General features: G+C 28.6%; 1 protein-coding gene across 3 annotated transcripts; it reads left to right on the top strand.

Moving 5' to 3' along the window:
- The first annotated feature begins 1,295 nt into the window (after positions 1-1,295).
- Positions 1,296-17,574, top strand: LOC129614805 (protein split ends). Of its 3 annotated transcripts, none has more exons than XM_055529685.1 (13): positions 1,296-1,966; positions 2,077-2,165; positions 2,308-2,900; positions 3,019-3,168; positions 4,176-5,159; positions 5,816-5,953; positions 6,197-6,321; positions 6,418-7,356; positions 7,410-8,750; positions 8,804-10,461; positions 10,524-12,075; positions 12,138-13,475; positions 13,727-17,574. In XM_055529685.1, the coding sequence occupies exons 1-13, from the start codon at positions 1,939-1,941 to the stop codon at positions 14,716-14,718; spliced, it is 9,927 nt and encodes a 3,308-aa protein (XP_055385660.1). In that variant the 5' UTR covers positions 1,296-1,938; the 3' UTR covers positions 14,719-17,574. The 3 variants fall into 3 exon arrangements, with proteins under 3 accessions (XP_055385660.1, XP_055385659.1, XP_055385661.1); XM_055529684.1 differs by having other exon boundaries at positions 1,297-1,966; positions 8,798-10,461; XM_055529686.1 differs by having other exon boundaries at positions 1,297-1,966; positions 8,798-10,461; positions 12,138-13,451; positions 13,727-17,573.
- The last annotated feature ends 156 nt before the right edge of the window (positions 17,575-17,730 follow it).

The following is a 17,730-nucleotide window of genomic DNA, read 5'->3' as shown; positions in this document are numbered from 1 at the left end:
TATTTTATTCTCAGAAAATAATTTAATTGAATATGAAAAAATACTAAATTATTATTAAATTGTGTCACCTATATATTATATATAAACTTTTATATAAGTAGTTAGAACAATAATGAAATATTTAATATATTTATACAAGTTAAGATAAAAAAAAAATATAGGTTCTGTAGCTGCGGTAAAAATGATTTACCCTGAAAATTTCTAACAACGTATGTGCAGTCAATGTATTTTCTACTACACTTAGCTTACACCAATATATTTCTGGTATGTTCTCGTCTAAAAGCTCTAAATTTTAACGCAATGAGGGGGGCACCAATTTGATATATGTAGTATCTTTCTTACCTTCTTCAAAAAAAATTTGGAAATCTGTTTAGTAAAGGCTGCAAGTAATATTTTTTTGAAAATAATTTCGCGATTTAATATTAGCAGCATTTTGACAAAGATTTTGTAATATTTATTTAGTGTTATTTAGCCAATTGCGCCATTTTAGTAGATTTCATTATCTTTGTATCCACAAGAAATTTATAGCAAAATTATATCCAAATGGATACAATTGTATCCAAGTTGGAACGCTGATTATGTAGGTAAAATTATTTTGTATACTCGTATTCAAAGTGTTTCACTTTAAACTAAATTAAATTATTTTTGCTTAGACAACATGAAATTTTAATAGAAACGAAAATAATAAAAAAAAAGGCTCAATGCTATATAACATAACACTGTTTGATCCCAAGTTTAGTTTTTATACACTTTCAAAAATTTAGTTAATTGATGTAAACAATTTAATATAAATGTGTACAAAATAATCAAATATTGTTATATCATATGTAATGTATGACTCCGAATTATCCTAAAAAATTAAAAGAAAAAGTGAAATAAAAATAAAAATTTTGATTAAGGTATATTTTAATTAAGTTCATTTTGATTAATTTGTTATTTTTTTTCCAAAAAACTTATATAAAAAAATTAAATTCATTTATTTTAAACTTTTAGCGGAAATCATTTTCTCAATTTCCAATATGATTTGGTTAATGGGAACAGTGTTGTGTTTTGTAAGCAAGACGTGTCCATAAGGTATCAATTCTGTTTGATGTGTAAAATTTGATTTTTGACATTACGTTAAATAGTACCACATAGCAGAAAGTTGTGGGGGTATAAACTGCAGAAGAATAGCACTTTAGTTTTTCCCTAGCTCTCTCATGAACAAGTGCTAAGATAATTTTAAATTGTCAATTTTTTACTAAATTTTTTTTCTAAATACGTAGAAAAAATTTACCTACAAGAAAATTTTCAAATTAACAAATTAATTTAAATTTTTGGAATATTAACAATAACAAAACGGAAACTTTTTTATTAACTAAAAGAAATTATTATATAGAGCAAAATGGTATCTTTAAAATAATTTTCATATGGGGGCAGAAAATTAATCAATTTTGGAAATTGAGTATAAAAAATTAAATAAAAAAAGTGATATGCCAAATACCATTGTAATGTAGAAAAAAAGAAAGAGAAAACAGTGAGATATTGACTGTTTATTTTCACCTCTCTCTCTTATTAAAGTTACGGCAATAAATGTCAAAATAAAATTAATTTTGAAAATGGCGATGACGTTTCTCTCTTGTTATTAAAAAATTTTATGGCAATTGAATAATTTACTAGATATATCTATTTATTTGATAAAAAAAAACTGAAACATTTAAATATTCAAATTTATTAAGTGATATTGTTTGTTGGTGTATAAAAGAAAAAAAAAGATAAATTTTAAAAACTAATAATTAAAAAATTAATGTTTTAAAAGGAAATATGAAAACATTGTAAAAAAACGTGCTTAGATTTTTAATTTATAAAAAATTTAATAAATTTACAAATAAGTTGAATGGTTTTACTAATTTTTAAATATCGGACATTAAAAAGCAGGTTTAGTTAGTGACATATTAAATGGTTTCTACTTTTATTAGTCTCCTCGGTAAGTTGAAGTTTAATCCCAATACATTATTATTTAGAGATCTGAAAATCTAATAAAGTATATCAAGTATGTCCGAATGTTACACTACAAAAATAAAAATATATTTTTAGATATTCAATCATGGTGGGAGATTCCTTGTATAGCTCATTTTTGTTCATTGTTTAGTTCAGCGTTTGATTTGCCAGATATTGATATTGAGGTAAAATTGATTTGTTAGTTTGATATAATCTTAAGTTTATAATTTGGACACATTCGGTTGAAACTTTAAAAATTCATATCCAAAACTATAGTTATTTTTTAATTTAATTTCGCTACTCGATTCTTATTTTTAAATTAAATAGGATTTAGAATCAGCCCTTTTAACTGATGGTACCGAAGAAACGGTTGGTCTTCTACCTGAGTTGATCGTTAGAATTTTGAAAGGATGTGATTTATTAAGAACGAATAGAGATGAGATCACAACCAGTAATTATCAGATGTTTTTAAGGCGTTTCTTGCGTCACCAATGTAGAAAAAACAACGTTGAAAATTATTTCGACACAGACACAGATTTTTCCTCACTACCAGTAAGAAATAAACTGCTTATTCTGCATTCCTTGTGTCATTTTCGTTTGGAATCAACCGATGTATTCTATAAGTTTAATAATTTAGAAGCTAATAGCCTACGTGTTGAGCCCTTGGGTTTTGATTCCAAAAACTCTGGCTACTGGTACTTTTTTGGTACTCGTTTGTATCGCGAAGATATTAAATCGAACAGTGAAGATACAATTTGGCAAGTGGTTTGCTTTACTGAAGAGGACTGGCAAAATTTATCTACGAAATTAAAAAGTTGTAAAACTAAAAAAGAACGTGCCTTGCTAAAGATTCTAGAAGAAAATTTTTTACCAAAATTACCCCAACTATTTCTTGAAAGGGAAAAATTAAGGAGAAGAAAGTAAGAAAACTTTAAAAGTTTAACCTTTTTGTTTACTCTTAATTTATAGTCTTATGAATTATGTTATTGATTACAATTATATGTTACAAATTTTTATTAGAATTTCATATTTTTTTAGATTATTTCAAAACCGTAATTCAGCTCGAATACGTGCAACTGATATTAAATACAAAGTTTTGCACGAGAAACAGGATCTCGAACGTATTGAAAGAGAAAAGTACGAAGAACAGTTGAAATTAGCTGAAGCTACAAACAAAAAGAGACGACGGTTAGAGTGATACTTAACCAAAAATTAAAAAATATATATATACAACCATATAAATATATATTTAAATTATAAAGGAAAACAATAGCAAAATTAAAACTACTTGTATAATGAGAAAATAACATATATTATTTAGAACTGGGGGGACTTTATCAACTTATTATTTATGTGAATTTTAAAATGTTATATTACTTCCCAAATTCTATAAATATAGTATTATTTTTTTTTCATCAAAAAAATTGTATCGATTCACAATTTTGTTGCAATCAATTTTGCTTTGTTTATTAAAAAGTATGGTTAAATTTTTTCAAAAGTTTTTAAATTTTTGAAATTCATGAAAATTATTAAAAAATTATGTAAGCATGTATTGATTTATTTTACAATTTTATTTTTTAATTACGTATTACTGCTTTATTTATTATTTTTTTTGTTTTAAAAGAACTAAACTAAATTTACTGTTTTGAAAAAATTGCATATTTATTGAGGTCTATATGAGCTTATTTTAATACTATGTAATTGTAAAATGACCTTTTTACAACAATTAATATTTTTTAAACAGTAATTGAAAATTTATTTCAAAAATTCTTTTGTAGTATGGGTTCTATATTGATTTTTAATTATTATTTATTCATTGTTTTTTGTATTTAGGGTTCTATATTAACTTTTAATCTTTAATTTTCCTTGTATAATAAATTAACAACTTTTAAGAATAAGTATTTAAAATTTTTGGATTTTGGATAAGGAATATAATATCGAAAATTGAGTATCAATGGTCATATTTTCACACAACTTTCTAATGTAGTCTGTTGTAATTTATTGTTTTATACATTTCATTTAAAGTGTGTTTAAAAGAAATTTTTTATCTTTTATTATTTAAGTAAATATTCACAAAGAATACCTTATCGTTAAATTATATTTGATTCTACGTAGAGTTTTGTTTGTTTTTTAAACAAAAAAATAAGCGAAAAAATATATGTAAATTTAAAAATTTTATAAAACATCTTTTTTAGATCTCGATCAGAATCATCTGGAAGCGGAGTGTCGACTTATGCCAGTTCAATTCGTCCTTCTTTAAATTCTAGTGACTTTCTTTTTAAGCGTGAAAAATTTTGTTTATCTCCTGATTTGGGTGCATCTTCTTTATCACCTCCACCAGCTTCACTAATTCATAACCACGCATCCTTATTTCCCCCAACACCATCTCAATCACCAACTTTAGAAAAAAGTTTGAAAACTTTCAATGATATAGATGAATATGAAGCCCCGTATGAAGAAATTGAAAAGAACAAACTCTGTCATACTGATATAACGTATAAAGAAGGAACTGTAACTGAAGCAAAAGTTTTCCTAGAAATCAATAATCAGAATAATTCAACGCCAAATCAAACATTTTTTAAAGATCAAAGAGATTCTAACTTTACTCCAGAAAGCGTTTTGAAGTCGGATATAAAAAGTAACAAATCATCCAATTGCATTGGACATAGTGATGACTATGATGACGCTATATCTCTAATATCTTTCGACGAAGATAAGGAAAATTTAATTTGTTACAAACGATCAGATACAGAATCGGAAACAGATTCGATTAACTATTATAGTAATTCGCCGACGTATTGTGGTATAGTTGGAGGGAAAAACGCGGTAGATATTAAATTAGAAGAAAAAACAAATAATATGGCGCCTATTACAAGTTCAGCAACAGTCAAACTACCTGGTCGACAAACAAATAACTCGTTGTCTTCCATCAGTGAAAATATATTTATTCCAACTTTAGAAACCACCTCCGCTTCAAAGAAAAATATTAAAAATATGAGAACGGGAAAAAAGGAAATGAAAGCTCCAAAAACAAAACCAACAAAAAATGAAAAAACAGAAAAGATTGCCAAAAAAACTAAAAACTCTCCAACTGAAAAGTCTGATAAAATTGTCGAAAAAAATGAAGTTATAGATTCCGATAATTCTCAGAAAAAAAAGAAATCAAGAAATAGTGAAAGGTAAGAAAAATATTTGTTAAAAATATTTTCTTTTATATTTCTTGCTTGGTTAAAAAAAACAAGAGTAATACAAATGTTTGTTATCAAACATTTAATATTAATATTTTTTCCAATGTAATTCCTGAGTTGCGTTATATACATATTAATATAGCTATATAGATACATACATACATATATTCTTATTATATATGCAATTTTGTAATCTTTAATATTTTTTAATTTTAATTGAATCTTTTGGTTATTTTCAATTCATCTATATTTTGCATGCTCCTTAACTTAAAATTTAAAATGAAATATTAACTTAACTAACCCATTTTCCTTTTTTTTTTTTGATTCATATCACCATGTACATATATAAATGCACGTCAACCCTTATAAAAATTCGAATGAATTTGATAAATATTTAAACAATTTTAACATGATTATCACAACGCTACTTTGTATTTAAAACATGTATATATATATAATTCGCCTGATGTAAAATAAAATAATTTGTATCTATGTAAAATTATTAGCAAAAAGCAATGCCCCCTTACTAAAAAGTCATCACAAACATTATCACCGCCAAAAATTCTTTCATCATTGGCAATAACATCATATATGCCTGCCCCTAGTAGCAATAATTATTTCAATTCAACAAATAATTCCTTTCTTAGCTTCACTGAAACTGATGAAGTGTTACAAATTGGTATGCATAAAGTTCTCGTTTATGTTAAAAATCACCGTGATGCCTGGCCGTTTATGGATCCTGTTGAAGAAGACATTGCGCCTAGATATTATTCGATAATTAGAAGGTGAGTCTTGCCTCGATAATAAGTGAAAAATATTATTTTACTTTTTTAATATTAAATTTTAAAAGTTTATGTAAATTTTAGTGATTTTTGTGTAAACAATTTTTACAATAGCTTATAGGTTCAAGTTAAAGTAATTGCATTTGTTAAATGCAACTTTCAAGAAATTTTTAAATTACATTTCAAAGAAAATAGATTGAACTACTTATAATATTTTATTAAAATACCAAAACAACCTAATTTTAGGCCTATGGATTTACTTAAAATGGAGGATAAACTTGATAATGGAGAGTACAAAAAATTCAGTGAATTTCGAAATGATTTTAAATTGATAGTTAATAACTGTCGCTTATACAATGGACAAAATAATGGTAAATTTTTGTAAATTCATTTTAAATGTGCATAAATTAATCCAATATGAATGTATGTATATTTACAATGAAACAAATTGTGTTATTATGTTTTAGAATATACTGAAATGGTTAATAATTTACAAGAAGCTTTTGATAAAGCTACGAAAAAATATTTCGATAATCTGTCAGATGAAGAAGATGAAATTGGATATCCTGAATCAAAACTAAATGTTTTCAGAGAAAAGTATTTCAATAAGAACAATTCAAATGATGAAGAAATTGACAAAATTTCAAATAATATTATTATTGAGAATGAAGAAGATAATAAAGGTTTTACCTTGGGTGAAACAGATGAAGATGATAGTAAATTTGAAAGCAAAAGCAAAACCTCAAAAAGAAAGCATAAAGATAAAGATAAAAGACGTAAAAAGAAAATCAAATTAGATGATACAAACTCAATTCACAACGATGAAACAGATGAAGAAGACTATGTTGACAAAGTGAAAAAGTTAGATAATGAAAATGACGCTTTTGAATGCGATCAGGACGCAAAAAGCGAAGCTGATTGTGAAAGTAATGCAAAGGGCAAAAATAAAAAAACCAAAAAAATTACTGAAATAAATAAATCAAAAAAGAAAGATGAGAGTAAACAAAAGGATAAAGAGAGATACAGAAAACAAAAAGAGGATCACTCAAATAAAGATGTTAAACATAAATCGAAGATAAAAGATTGTGAAAAAAATAAAGAAACGAATATCAAAAAACATGTAAAAAAAACTCATTGGAAGAATAAAGGCCATAAAGAAGAAAAAGAAACCGCACAACATTTAAATGAAATGGAATGTGATATAAAAGAGACCGATTGCAAAAATACTGAAAATCAATGTATTGATACCAAAAGCAACATGTATGATTTCGACCCAAGCGAAATGTCAGACGAGAATTTAGAATCAAAAAATAAAACGAAAAAACATGGAGTAAAGGATAATAAAAAGCCGGAGAAAATGTTGAAGTACAAAAAAGGAAAAGAAAATCAACTTAAATCAAATAAAGGTAATAGCGAATATTTCGTAATCTAAAAATTTATTTGCAATTAAATTTTTTAGGTAAACCTGCAAAGGGTAGTTCAGTGTCGTCTGAGTCACGAAGTAAGAAAAAGAGTAATACCAAAATTAAGAAAGATAAGCCAAATACAAATTGTTTAGATGAACTTGATTCAAAAAGTGAAGACAGTGAAATTGAAAATCAAATCGTTGGAGATTGTGAAAATGTTAAAAAAGCGTCATTCTTTAGTGATTCATCTAGATCCCCTACCCCAAATTTCAAAATTGATTTACACAAAAAGTATGCCAATACTCTTACTCCTACCAAAAGTGCCTCTTTAGAAAGCCGTTTTTCTAATGATATTGAAGAGAATACTGTAAAAAATGATGATAATATGGAAGAAAATGACGACGGAGAGATTCAAGACATAAAAATTGATTCCATAGACAAAGAAGATGGAAGCGAAAAAAGAAATGAAAAAAAAATGAAGAAAAATGCGCAAAAAAGAAACAAAGATTTTAAAAGAAAAAATAATATTTCGAAAAGTTCTCATAAAAATAGGGAGGACGAAATTGATCTGAATACAAAACCTACAAAAAATCATTCAAAAAAAATAAAATCAAAACTCAAAAGTGTTACCCATTTTACTGCAAAATCTAAAGTAATAAGCTTCAAAAAGTCTAAAAAGAAAATTAATAAAATATTTGAAGAGAAGAGTTCAACAAGAAATGAAACTGAGGAAACTGGTGCAACTGAAGATGTCATATCAAATCGAAACCAAAGCTTAAGATCTCGTAGTCAAAGTCCAAGCGTCTCTGACTGCAATGAAAAATCTTTTAAACATAGAACAAAATTAACAAAGAGCAGAAACAAAATAGTGCAGGAAAGCAGAAAGCAAAATAACCAAAAAGGAGGACTTAAAAATAAGGTAAAAGAATCAACTGATTCAGATGCGGGCAGTTCAGATGAGGACGAGAATAACAGCACTGTTGAAAAAGACGCAAACAATGATATGCAAATACCACTTTTTCTAGACAAATATGATCTCATAAAGCAGCGTAGAAGATGTGCTGCGTTAAATTCTAAAAAAGAAGAGGAGAAAGTTGTAAAATCATCTAACCAAACTGACAAAGGTAAAATCAAAAAAGGGAAGGGTATAATAAATTCAAATAAGAAAAGGGGTAAAGTCCAAAAATCAAATAAAATTGTTGAAAAATCAAGAACAAAAATTAATAAAAATAGAGACAGGAAAGGTTCTATGGAAGAAGAAATATGTGAATCCGAGATTCGTTCTGAAGAGAATGACCAAAAAGAAGATTTACAAAATCTGCAAGATAAAAATTTTGTTGAGAAATCGATTAAGCACACGGAAAAAAATTTAAAGAAATCTCAAACTGATTCAGGTAAGAATTTTAATTTGGTAATGTAATAATTTCTGAACAAATAATAGTTGTAGGAAAAAGTAAAGTTGCGAAATCGCAAAATAATGTTAATACTATATCAGAAACAAAAGACAACAGAACAAAAGAAACAAAGTCAAAAGAAAACAAACAAAAAGAATCAAAACCCTTAAAGAAAAAAGAAGAAGAAAAACACGATGTAACCCCAGGAGTTCTGGGATCTTTGTTGCAAAACAAGAAATCTCATTTAAAAAAGCATCAAATTTTAGAATCGCTAGCAACTAGCTTATCGAGCACATCAAATTTGATTAACAAGAAGAAGGGGAAAAGTACATTAGGTACACCTCCTGTGGCAATAGTAGCACCTACTCAATCATTGACAAATAGTTCTCTTATTAAATGTGATTCAGCTAATAAGGCAACAAATATGGAAGCCCTTGAGCTCGAAACCGAACAGACTCTCAAAGACATCAATCGTTGGCTAGAACATACACCAAGATTTTCTGAATTTAGCTCAGCTAGCAATTCACCAAATCGATATAATTTGCTTGATGATTTCGATGCTGTAGCAGCAAAACTTGATCCAGCTGATTTTCGCCGGCCAGGAGATACCATTAATACGGGTACTGTTAACGGATCTGTGGCGCCTGCCATAAAAAGCGATGTCGATTCTAAATTAGTTGAAAATTTTGATGAAACAAAAAAACCGCCGCATGATAATAAGCTTATTAGTGATTTAATACCAGTAGCTCCAGCTTCAAACAAAATAAATATTTTGAACAATAAAGAATTGGACTCGCAAAATTTAAGTGGAACAAACATGGTTACGCATCCTAGTATGAGCTCAACTTCAATAGTTGGATCTTCTTCTTCACCCATAAATCATAAATCAAAAGAACCGAATACCACTCAACTATTGCCTCATCCTCCGCCACCTCCACCTCATATCAAAAATCAATTGCAAAAAGAAGCAAAACGAAAAAGCTTAAAGGAAAAACTTAGTGGAGTGGGTAGGCGGAAAGATCTATTGAGGACTATTGATCGATTACATCCTGGAAAATCAAAAGGAAATTTGCTTACTGCAAATAAACCTGAAGAAATTTTTCCATTAGGTGCCGTATCTAAAGTAAAAGAAGTAAAAAATTCTTTAGTGGTGGAGACTGATGAAAGCGCACCTAAGCTTAGCTTAGGCAGCGTATTAAATACATCTGGGTTTGGGTTAGGTCAGTTGCATAACTTTGGTGACGAAATAGCATCAAATGACTTTAAAATAAGTGAAGCTATAACCTTGAGTGAAGAGAGTGATAATACAATAAAAAACGATGCGGTAATGGAAAAATCGGAAAAGCCAAGCGAAAATTCAGATGAAATTGTTATAGACAAGGAATGTTACGAAGAAACACGAAAAGACGACACTAAACCCTTTCAGTGCAAAAAAGAAGAGCTTCTACCTAAAAGTGAAACAAAATTAGAAGATGGAAAGTCATCCTCAGCTACTCCTAATTTAAGCGCTTGGTTTAAAGCTTTTGGTGCTCCCAAGAAAACAAAAAAACCGGAGGATGAAGACGAAAAGAAAAAGTTGGAGTTGGCAGAATCTGGAAACAATAATCAAAATATCTCAGAAGATCCTTCCACAAGCCCTAATAAAAATTTGAAATCACCAGCACAAAATGGTCAAGACAATTTCTCTCTCCCAGCTCCTAGACAGCGGAAGGTATAAACATTTAAGTTCATTCAGGATGTAAGTTTTTAATTTAATTTTGATATATTTTTTAGGCTAGTACAGGAAGTACTGTTTCTGAAAGATCTTCTTACAGTCACGATCCAGATAGTCCAAGAATAGGAATCGAAGATAGATTTGGTCCGTATCCTAGTTCTTATACTTCACCAATCGGAACTTCACCAATAATGGTTTCACCAAAACCAGATGAAGTTTCTAAGCCTTCATCCCCATATCCCTTGAATGGAACAATAAAAGTTGGCTTTTATCAAGATACAACAACAAAAAGTTCACCAGAAAAGAGTTGCAGTCCAAGAGAGCTACCTTCTTCAGCGTATGCTCAATATTCGCAGCATATTTATTCTGGAAATTCTCCAAATATTAATGCAAGTACAGATACTGCTTCTTCAGTGATAGCTCCCTATGGAGCCGGAAATAACCAAACTGGTAATTCGGTGACTAATGGAACTTCAGCATACAATGTAAATAACGATCAAAAGAAAACTCCCAGTTCATCCAGTTTTTCACCTAGATCTCCGGTACAACCTCCAACACCTACGCTTTACGAACAATATAAACAACCACAGTCACAAGAATCGGATTATAATTCATCAATGAGCCCAAGTACCAATCCCAATTCACCTTATCAACAACCCCAGTCATCTCCTTACCATCATAATTCAAGCTCACCGTACCACCAAAGCAGTAATCCCAATTCTCCATATCAACAACCTCACTCTCCTTTTTCAAATCAACAAGGTCAATCAGGACAAGGTCCTCCATCCTCAGGTCCTCCAAGTGTTGGATCGATGCACATTGTAACTAACTCACCTAATCATCCGAATAGTGAATCGCCTAGAGGACAGAATTCTCCATACCAACAGCAAATGAATTCCCCTTACCAGCAATCTGACCATTCTTCACCGTATAATCAGAATCAAAATCCAACTTCTCCATATCAACAATCATCTTCTCCAGCCCACTCTTCCGTAGTGGTGCCATCACAACAATCTTCACAATCGAATACGCAAACAAAAACAAATTTTGCACACTCACCGAACTTGAATTTAGAAACTGCCCCATCCGCTTTAGAAAAGCATCAAATGAAATTGCAGAAACCTGAAAATGAAAATATTTACGAAAGTCCCGAGGCATGTTCCAATGATGGAAATTTAAAAGTGGTTGGAAATCAAAACACAGATGGCTCAAACCAAAAATTGCAAGTTCAATCAGCAACAATTCAACACGGAAACTCGAATCAAATACAGCAAAACATTATTCAACCTCAGCATCAAAATTCACAGTCACAACCTCAACCTCAACAACTAGTTTCCCAAATTGTACAATCCCCACATTATCATACAACACATTCACAGTCTCAAAACCAAAATCAAGTTTCACGTGGTGCATTTGAATCCAGTGCAATAAATTCAAATTCTGTGTTAAATCAGGAATTGGGACAGATTTCCAATCAGCCTTCAGATCAAGCATCACAAGCAAACTCAACAGTGACTGACAAAAGTAATTTAGGTTTACAACCGCAATATGCAAAATATCCACAATATAGTATTCCTTCAAGCTCAGACAAGAGTAGCAGTCAATGTAATGGTAAAATTTCCTTGGGCACAAGTGTCGTTGTATTTTATTTAATTCTTTCGCATTATTTTCAGATTTTGTAAGCGATTTGTCATTGCAATTAGCATCAAAACAAAATTCAATTAATGTACCAGGGTCACAAACACAAGTTTCGCAGCAGCAGAAACAACAACTTCAGCAGTCTTTACAGCGATCTATGAATTCACAAAATTTGCATCAATCTACGCATAACATTCAAAATCCGCAAGTGCAGCAACAGCAACAAAACTCTTCGCATAATATACAGCAAACGCCACAACAAATAAAACGTAATTATGAAACTTCCGCACCTACGATGAATGTAAATTACGCGCAACAAAACCAAAATGCGATTAACGATATTAAAAGCTTAAAAAGTGAAGAGAAACAATTACTATTGCATCAGCAGCAGCAACGAGAGCAACATCAACAGCAACATCAAGAACAATCGCAAGTCTCACAACAGCAAACATTGTACGATTCTGCTGCGATAAATAAACACCAACAAATGTTTGATGGTTTCTTAAGTTCAATGACTGCTGCAAAAAATATTGGCTTCAATAAATCTCTAGATATAACATCAAGTAAAGCATACGAAGTATTAAACAAAGCGGCAGCAATGGGATTTTCTAACCCTTTAGTCCAAGCTGCAGCTGCTGCTGCAATGTCGAACAAAGATAATTTACAACAACATCAACCAATCATTTCCTCTCACATTAGTCAACAACAAAAAAATGAAAATTTGACAAACCTATATTCTCAGCCACTTGCGCAAGTAAATAATAATAATCGAATTAATTTATCACATCAATCACAGTCTCTGCAATCACAACAGCATCAGCAGCAACAACAACAGCAACCATCACAAACACAACAATTACAGCAACAAAGACCTCTTCAATCTCAACGTTCTCAGCAATCCCAACAACCATCAAATTCACATAATCCACAGTCTTCAGCCATCCCTCTATATGGTGGATCCAAGTCTTCACATAATGTGGCCACAAATAATGCACCATACGGCTCTCAAAATATTGGTCAAAGAAATGAAAATAACCCTACTGAACTTATACCAAATTCACTGAACAGAAATTTAGACTTATCAAATTATAAAACATCTTCAACATACCAAAACTCTAGCAACATAATAGATCATACAATGCGGCACCACTCGAGTTTAACTCAAATGATGGATGACACTAATATGCTTGCACTACAAAATAACACACCTGGTACAATGGGTACTAGTTATTATGATAAAAATGTTCCACCAGCTGCACATATGTTCAGCAAAAATTTACCACAACAACTATATCAGAATTCTTCGACAATATATGGTGGAAGGGATCAGCAGAACCTGCCTCCACCAGGTAATTATCCGATTTTTTTATTAGGTAAGATGTTTTTTTTTCTTTATATTTTTTATTTTAATATTTTAAGGCATTTGGTTTTGTGCACTTTTAATTTCATTTTCATTATTAAAAACTGAAATTTTATACATTTGTTTTCATTTTCATTAAGCAACACCGTCGGAAAAGGAAATCTGCTATATTTAGAAGCAAGAAAAAATATTTTTTATATTTTACTCTTTATCCATCGTTATTTTTTATTTTATTTTTCATTTTATGTGTTTTATACATTTTAGGAAATTATGTGCCCCAAAGTAATCAATCCTCCAGTAGCGCAAACAGTAATGTTAACCCTCAAGGAGAGCAAGTACCATCAGCTACGTCTACTGATCAGAAACAAACTAAGCGCAATAAGAAAAAGAAGGTTACTGAGCTTGCAAATTTAAATCAGAGCACCATCAATCATCAGTCGCCTGTTTCGAACATTCAACAACAGCCCCAAAATCTGCAACTTCAACAACATCAACAACAAGAACAGCAAATTTTAAATAATAATAGTTCACAAAATACCACAAATACACCTGGAAATAATATTACGCAAAATGTTGCTTCCGCACACCAGGGTTTTCAATTATATGCTGGGTTAAAAACTGCAGCGGCTGTTGTAGCAGCTTCAACCTCTACAAATCAAACTATATCAGGAACATCAAACAATACTTCAACGGACCCTTCAGCATTATCGCTGAAAACAGCGGCAGCTGCGGCAAGCATGGTATCAGGAAGTGCTTTCAATTTCGGTCCTTCGCCAACTGGTCTCCCTCTACCCAGTGGCTTATATGGTGATAACTCAACTTATTTAGAGGAATTTCGTAACGCTAACCCATATTATATTCCACCTACTCACCATCGCGTACCACAAGATTCCACAAATAATCCAAACCAAACCAGTGTTTCAGAAAAAACTCAATCATCTACTATTAATAATAATACCACACCAAGTGTCGCACCTGCGGCCCCATCACCTTATCATCAATTTTTAACCGCAGCTGCGCACCCAGCAACGCAACGTGGTAGTTATCCATTTATGAATTCACCCCAATTGGATCCAAATTCTCCTTTGTATACACAATATTTAAGACCAGATGAGTTTCGCGCTAGAATGATGCAAAATTTAAGTCAAAGTTTGCTGCCTCCTGGAGCAACTGCTGGTTATCCTCAAGCTGGATATAGACCAACTTTGGGTATGCCGAAACCATATGACATGAATAACAGGCAACCATGGTTTTAAAATAACTTATATATAAATAAGAATCTAATTTAAGACTTAATTTAAATAACCCTTTTTAAATTTAAAACTAGTATCATTTAGTAAGCAGATTTTTATTATGGAGACCAAAGACCAATTTAAAAATTTACATAAAATGTAAATAACTTAAAAAAAATTATACAAAGAGACTTTGAACACTTTAAATTTCTAGTAAATACATATTCATAAGTAAATCAGTGAAATATTGAGCATTTTCGTAAAATAATAATTAACTTTCTTTTATTTTTATTCGCATATGTACATATATAAATTTAATATCTTCTCGAATTGTTTCAGAATATGTATTACAGACTTTTGGTTTTTTTATAACTAAGTAAAATTAATTTGCCTTTAATGCTTTTCTTGTAAGCATTTATAAGCTATGAAAACTAAGAACTCGACAATTTTGTCATTTTTTCCTTAATTTTCTATTATTACCAAAAGGGAACAATTTAACAATTTAAACTGTCTTTCTTTCATATACATGCGCCACTTTCAGAAGTCTTAAAAATACTCGTGAAGTCTCCGAATACATATAGTTAATATTACAAAAAAAATACAAATGTTAAAATAATAAATATTAAAATAAAGTTAGAGTAAGAGTTATCAAAAATATTATTTTCATTAAGTTAGGAATAATAAAAATATATTGACAAAAATGAAATTAGTGTTTCTTCCTTGTAAATTTTAGTTATCTATGTAAAAAGCTAACCTTATAATTTTACAATTGTTATTATTAGTTATTATGTGTAAACACAATGTTAAAATTTATTTTATTTTAGAACGTAAATTTAAATTAATAAAAACATAATTACAATTTAAGTAAGTAAATTAGAGCGAAAATATTTTTTCATGGGAATTTCAATTTATATTTTCTGTTCTGATTAAGTATTCTGCATCTATATTATTTTTAAGAAAGTAGGAGAACAAAACCGAAAAAAAAAAACAGAAATGCCAGAAGAAACTTCATACATACATATTTTAAGTTATAATTGCTTGATGCTTAGGTTATTAATAATGTTATTATTCATTTAATGAATAAAATTGCATTTAACTAATAAATTATTTAGCGTTAATGAATATGTAGAAAATAAAGTTTAGGAGAAAATGTTTGTTTTAGAATATGCTTAGTTATTTTTTATTAGTTTTGAACTGACGCAAATGTATATTTTTTAATTTCTATTTAATTGTTAAGGTATGCACTGGTAACATTAATTAATATTTGTATAATCATCACTTTAGAGATAAAATAAAATAATATACATTTTTCATTAGTTACATATACAAATTTTAAGTGTACAATTAAAAATTAATTACATTTACAAATTTTGTAAATTTTATTTGGTAATTTCTATTTCTTTTTCTTAACAACTTTTTTTGTCTTTATTTCGCACTGTTGTATTACACTTTTTATAATAGGATCGTACTTTAGTTTAACATTATTACTATTGGAGCATATAATACAGAAAAATTAGAAACAAACATTTTCCTTTATTAATAACAAAATTGAAAAGAATGATAAAAAAAATGTATAAAAATTTAAATTTAAACGTTAAATATGAGAAAAAAAAAACTAAAGTGCAAAAACATAATTTAAAAAATTAAAAAGTCTTTAAATTTAGGATAATATTTAGTTGTTAATATAAGAGAACAATAATTAAATTTAAAATAAAGTACAGCATTAAATTCTTAAAAAATGAAATAGAGAAAACAAGTAAATATCTCCGAGTGAAACGTGCACTTACAGCAAAACTTGCACAAATTATAAAATATGTTATTCATAATTCTTTAATTAATAAATTTAAATAATAAATTTTAAAACTCAAGCAAATGGAACAAATAAAAAATTTGTTGAGAATATATTACTAAATGCAAGTTGCAAAAACAAAAAGTAAATGACCTAATATGCTGTAGTGTTTTAGAAGAAAGTAAAAGTATAACATCTTTTCTGATCTTATTTACCTTATTTAATCTTATTTGTTTTTTGTGGAAAAGTACATACATTTTTTTTTAATTTATATATATTTAGTTTTCATAATTTATTAAATTGAAAAAATTCTACAATTTGTAAAATTTTCGCTTCAATGTTTTGTTATAACGAAATGTGTTGTATGTTTTATTAAATAATTGTCAAAAGCAACTACTTATTTCTTTAGAATTAACAAATCGTAAAATATTTGATTGTATTACATCAACACAGCACAGGCAAACACTGCCTTAAGATATTTTTTAATGCTTAATTAATGAAACTTGCATTTTCTTAACAAAAATGAATAGAGTTTTTGCAAACAGTAATGTAATCCGGTCATTGAAAATTAACTAAGAAGCTGTTTTTGTTATCAGCTATGGTGACAATCCTACTTGCACGAAAGGAGTGTATAATAATGTATATAATAGGAATGTTACAAGTATTCTTCAAATTGAATTAAAATATTAGATTTGTTAATCTAATGTATCTAGTTTATATGTAATGCATTAGTTCCATAAATTTATTTACTTATTAAGAATTCTTTTTATTTATCATGAAAAAATTGTAGAAAACATATATACAAAATAAAGGCATTGTAATAAACTATTGTACATAATTATTGTAATATTAGTATTATATGAAAAAAATTTAAATTATAAATATTCAAAATAAAAGTTGAAATTGGAATGTAAATGGATATATAAATTATAGTATATATTTGTACAAATCAAAATTAAGATTATTTATAATAGTTATTTAATTTTATTTTTATTTTCAAAATTTTACTTCATCGTTCTACAGTAATTAAAAATCTGAGTATATATTTTGTATTTAAAAGAAAATTAACATAATTTGTTATTTTTCACAAAGTTTGCTTTTAATAAATTTAGGTGCATTCTTATTATATACATTAGAGAAATTTACTGTTCAAAATCCAAAATTTATTATTTCTCAAATACATACTTACATATTTACATGTTTTAGAAGAAATCATTTAGGAAAATTTTTTATATATAAAATTGCAT

The sequence above is a fragment of the Condylostylus longicornis genome, unplaced genomic scaffold (genome assembly GCF_029603195.1).
Source record: "Condylostylus longicornis isolate FDR11 unplaced genomic scaffold, ASM2960319v2 ptg000119l, whole genome shotgun sequence".
In the NCBI taxonomy this organism is placed as follows: Eukaryota; Metazoa; Arthropoda; class Insecta; order Diptera; family Dolichopodidae; genus Condylostylus; species Condylostylus longicornis.
This window is presented reverse-complemented; position numbering and strand designations above follow the sequence as displayed.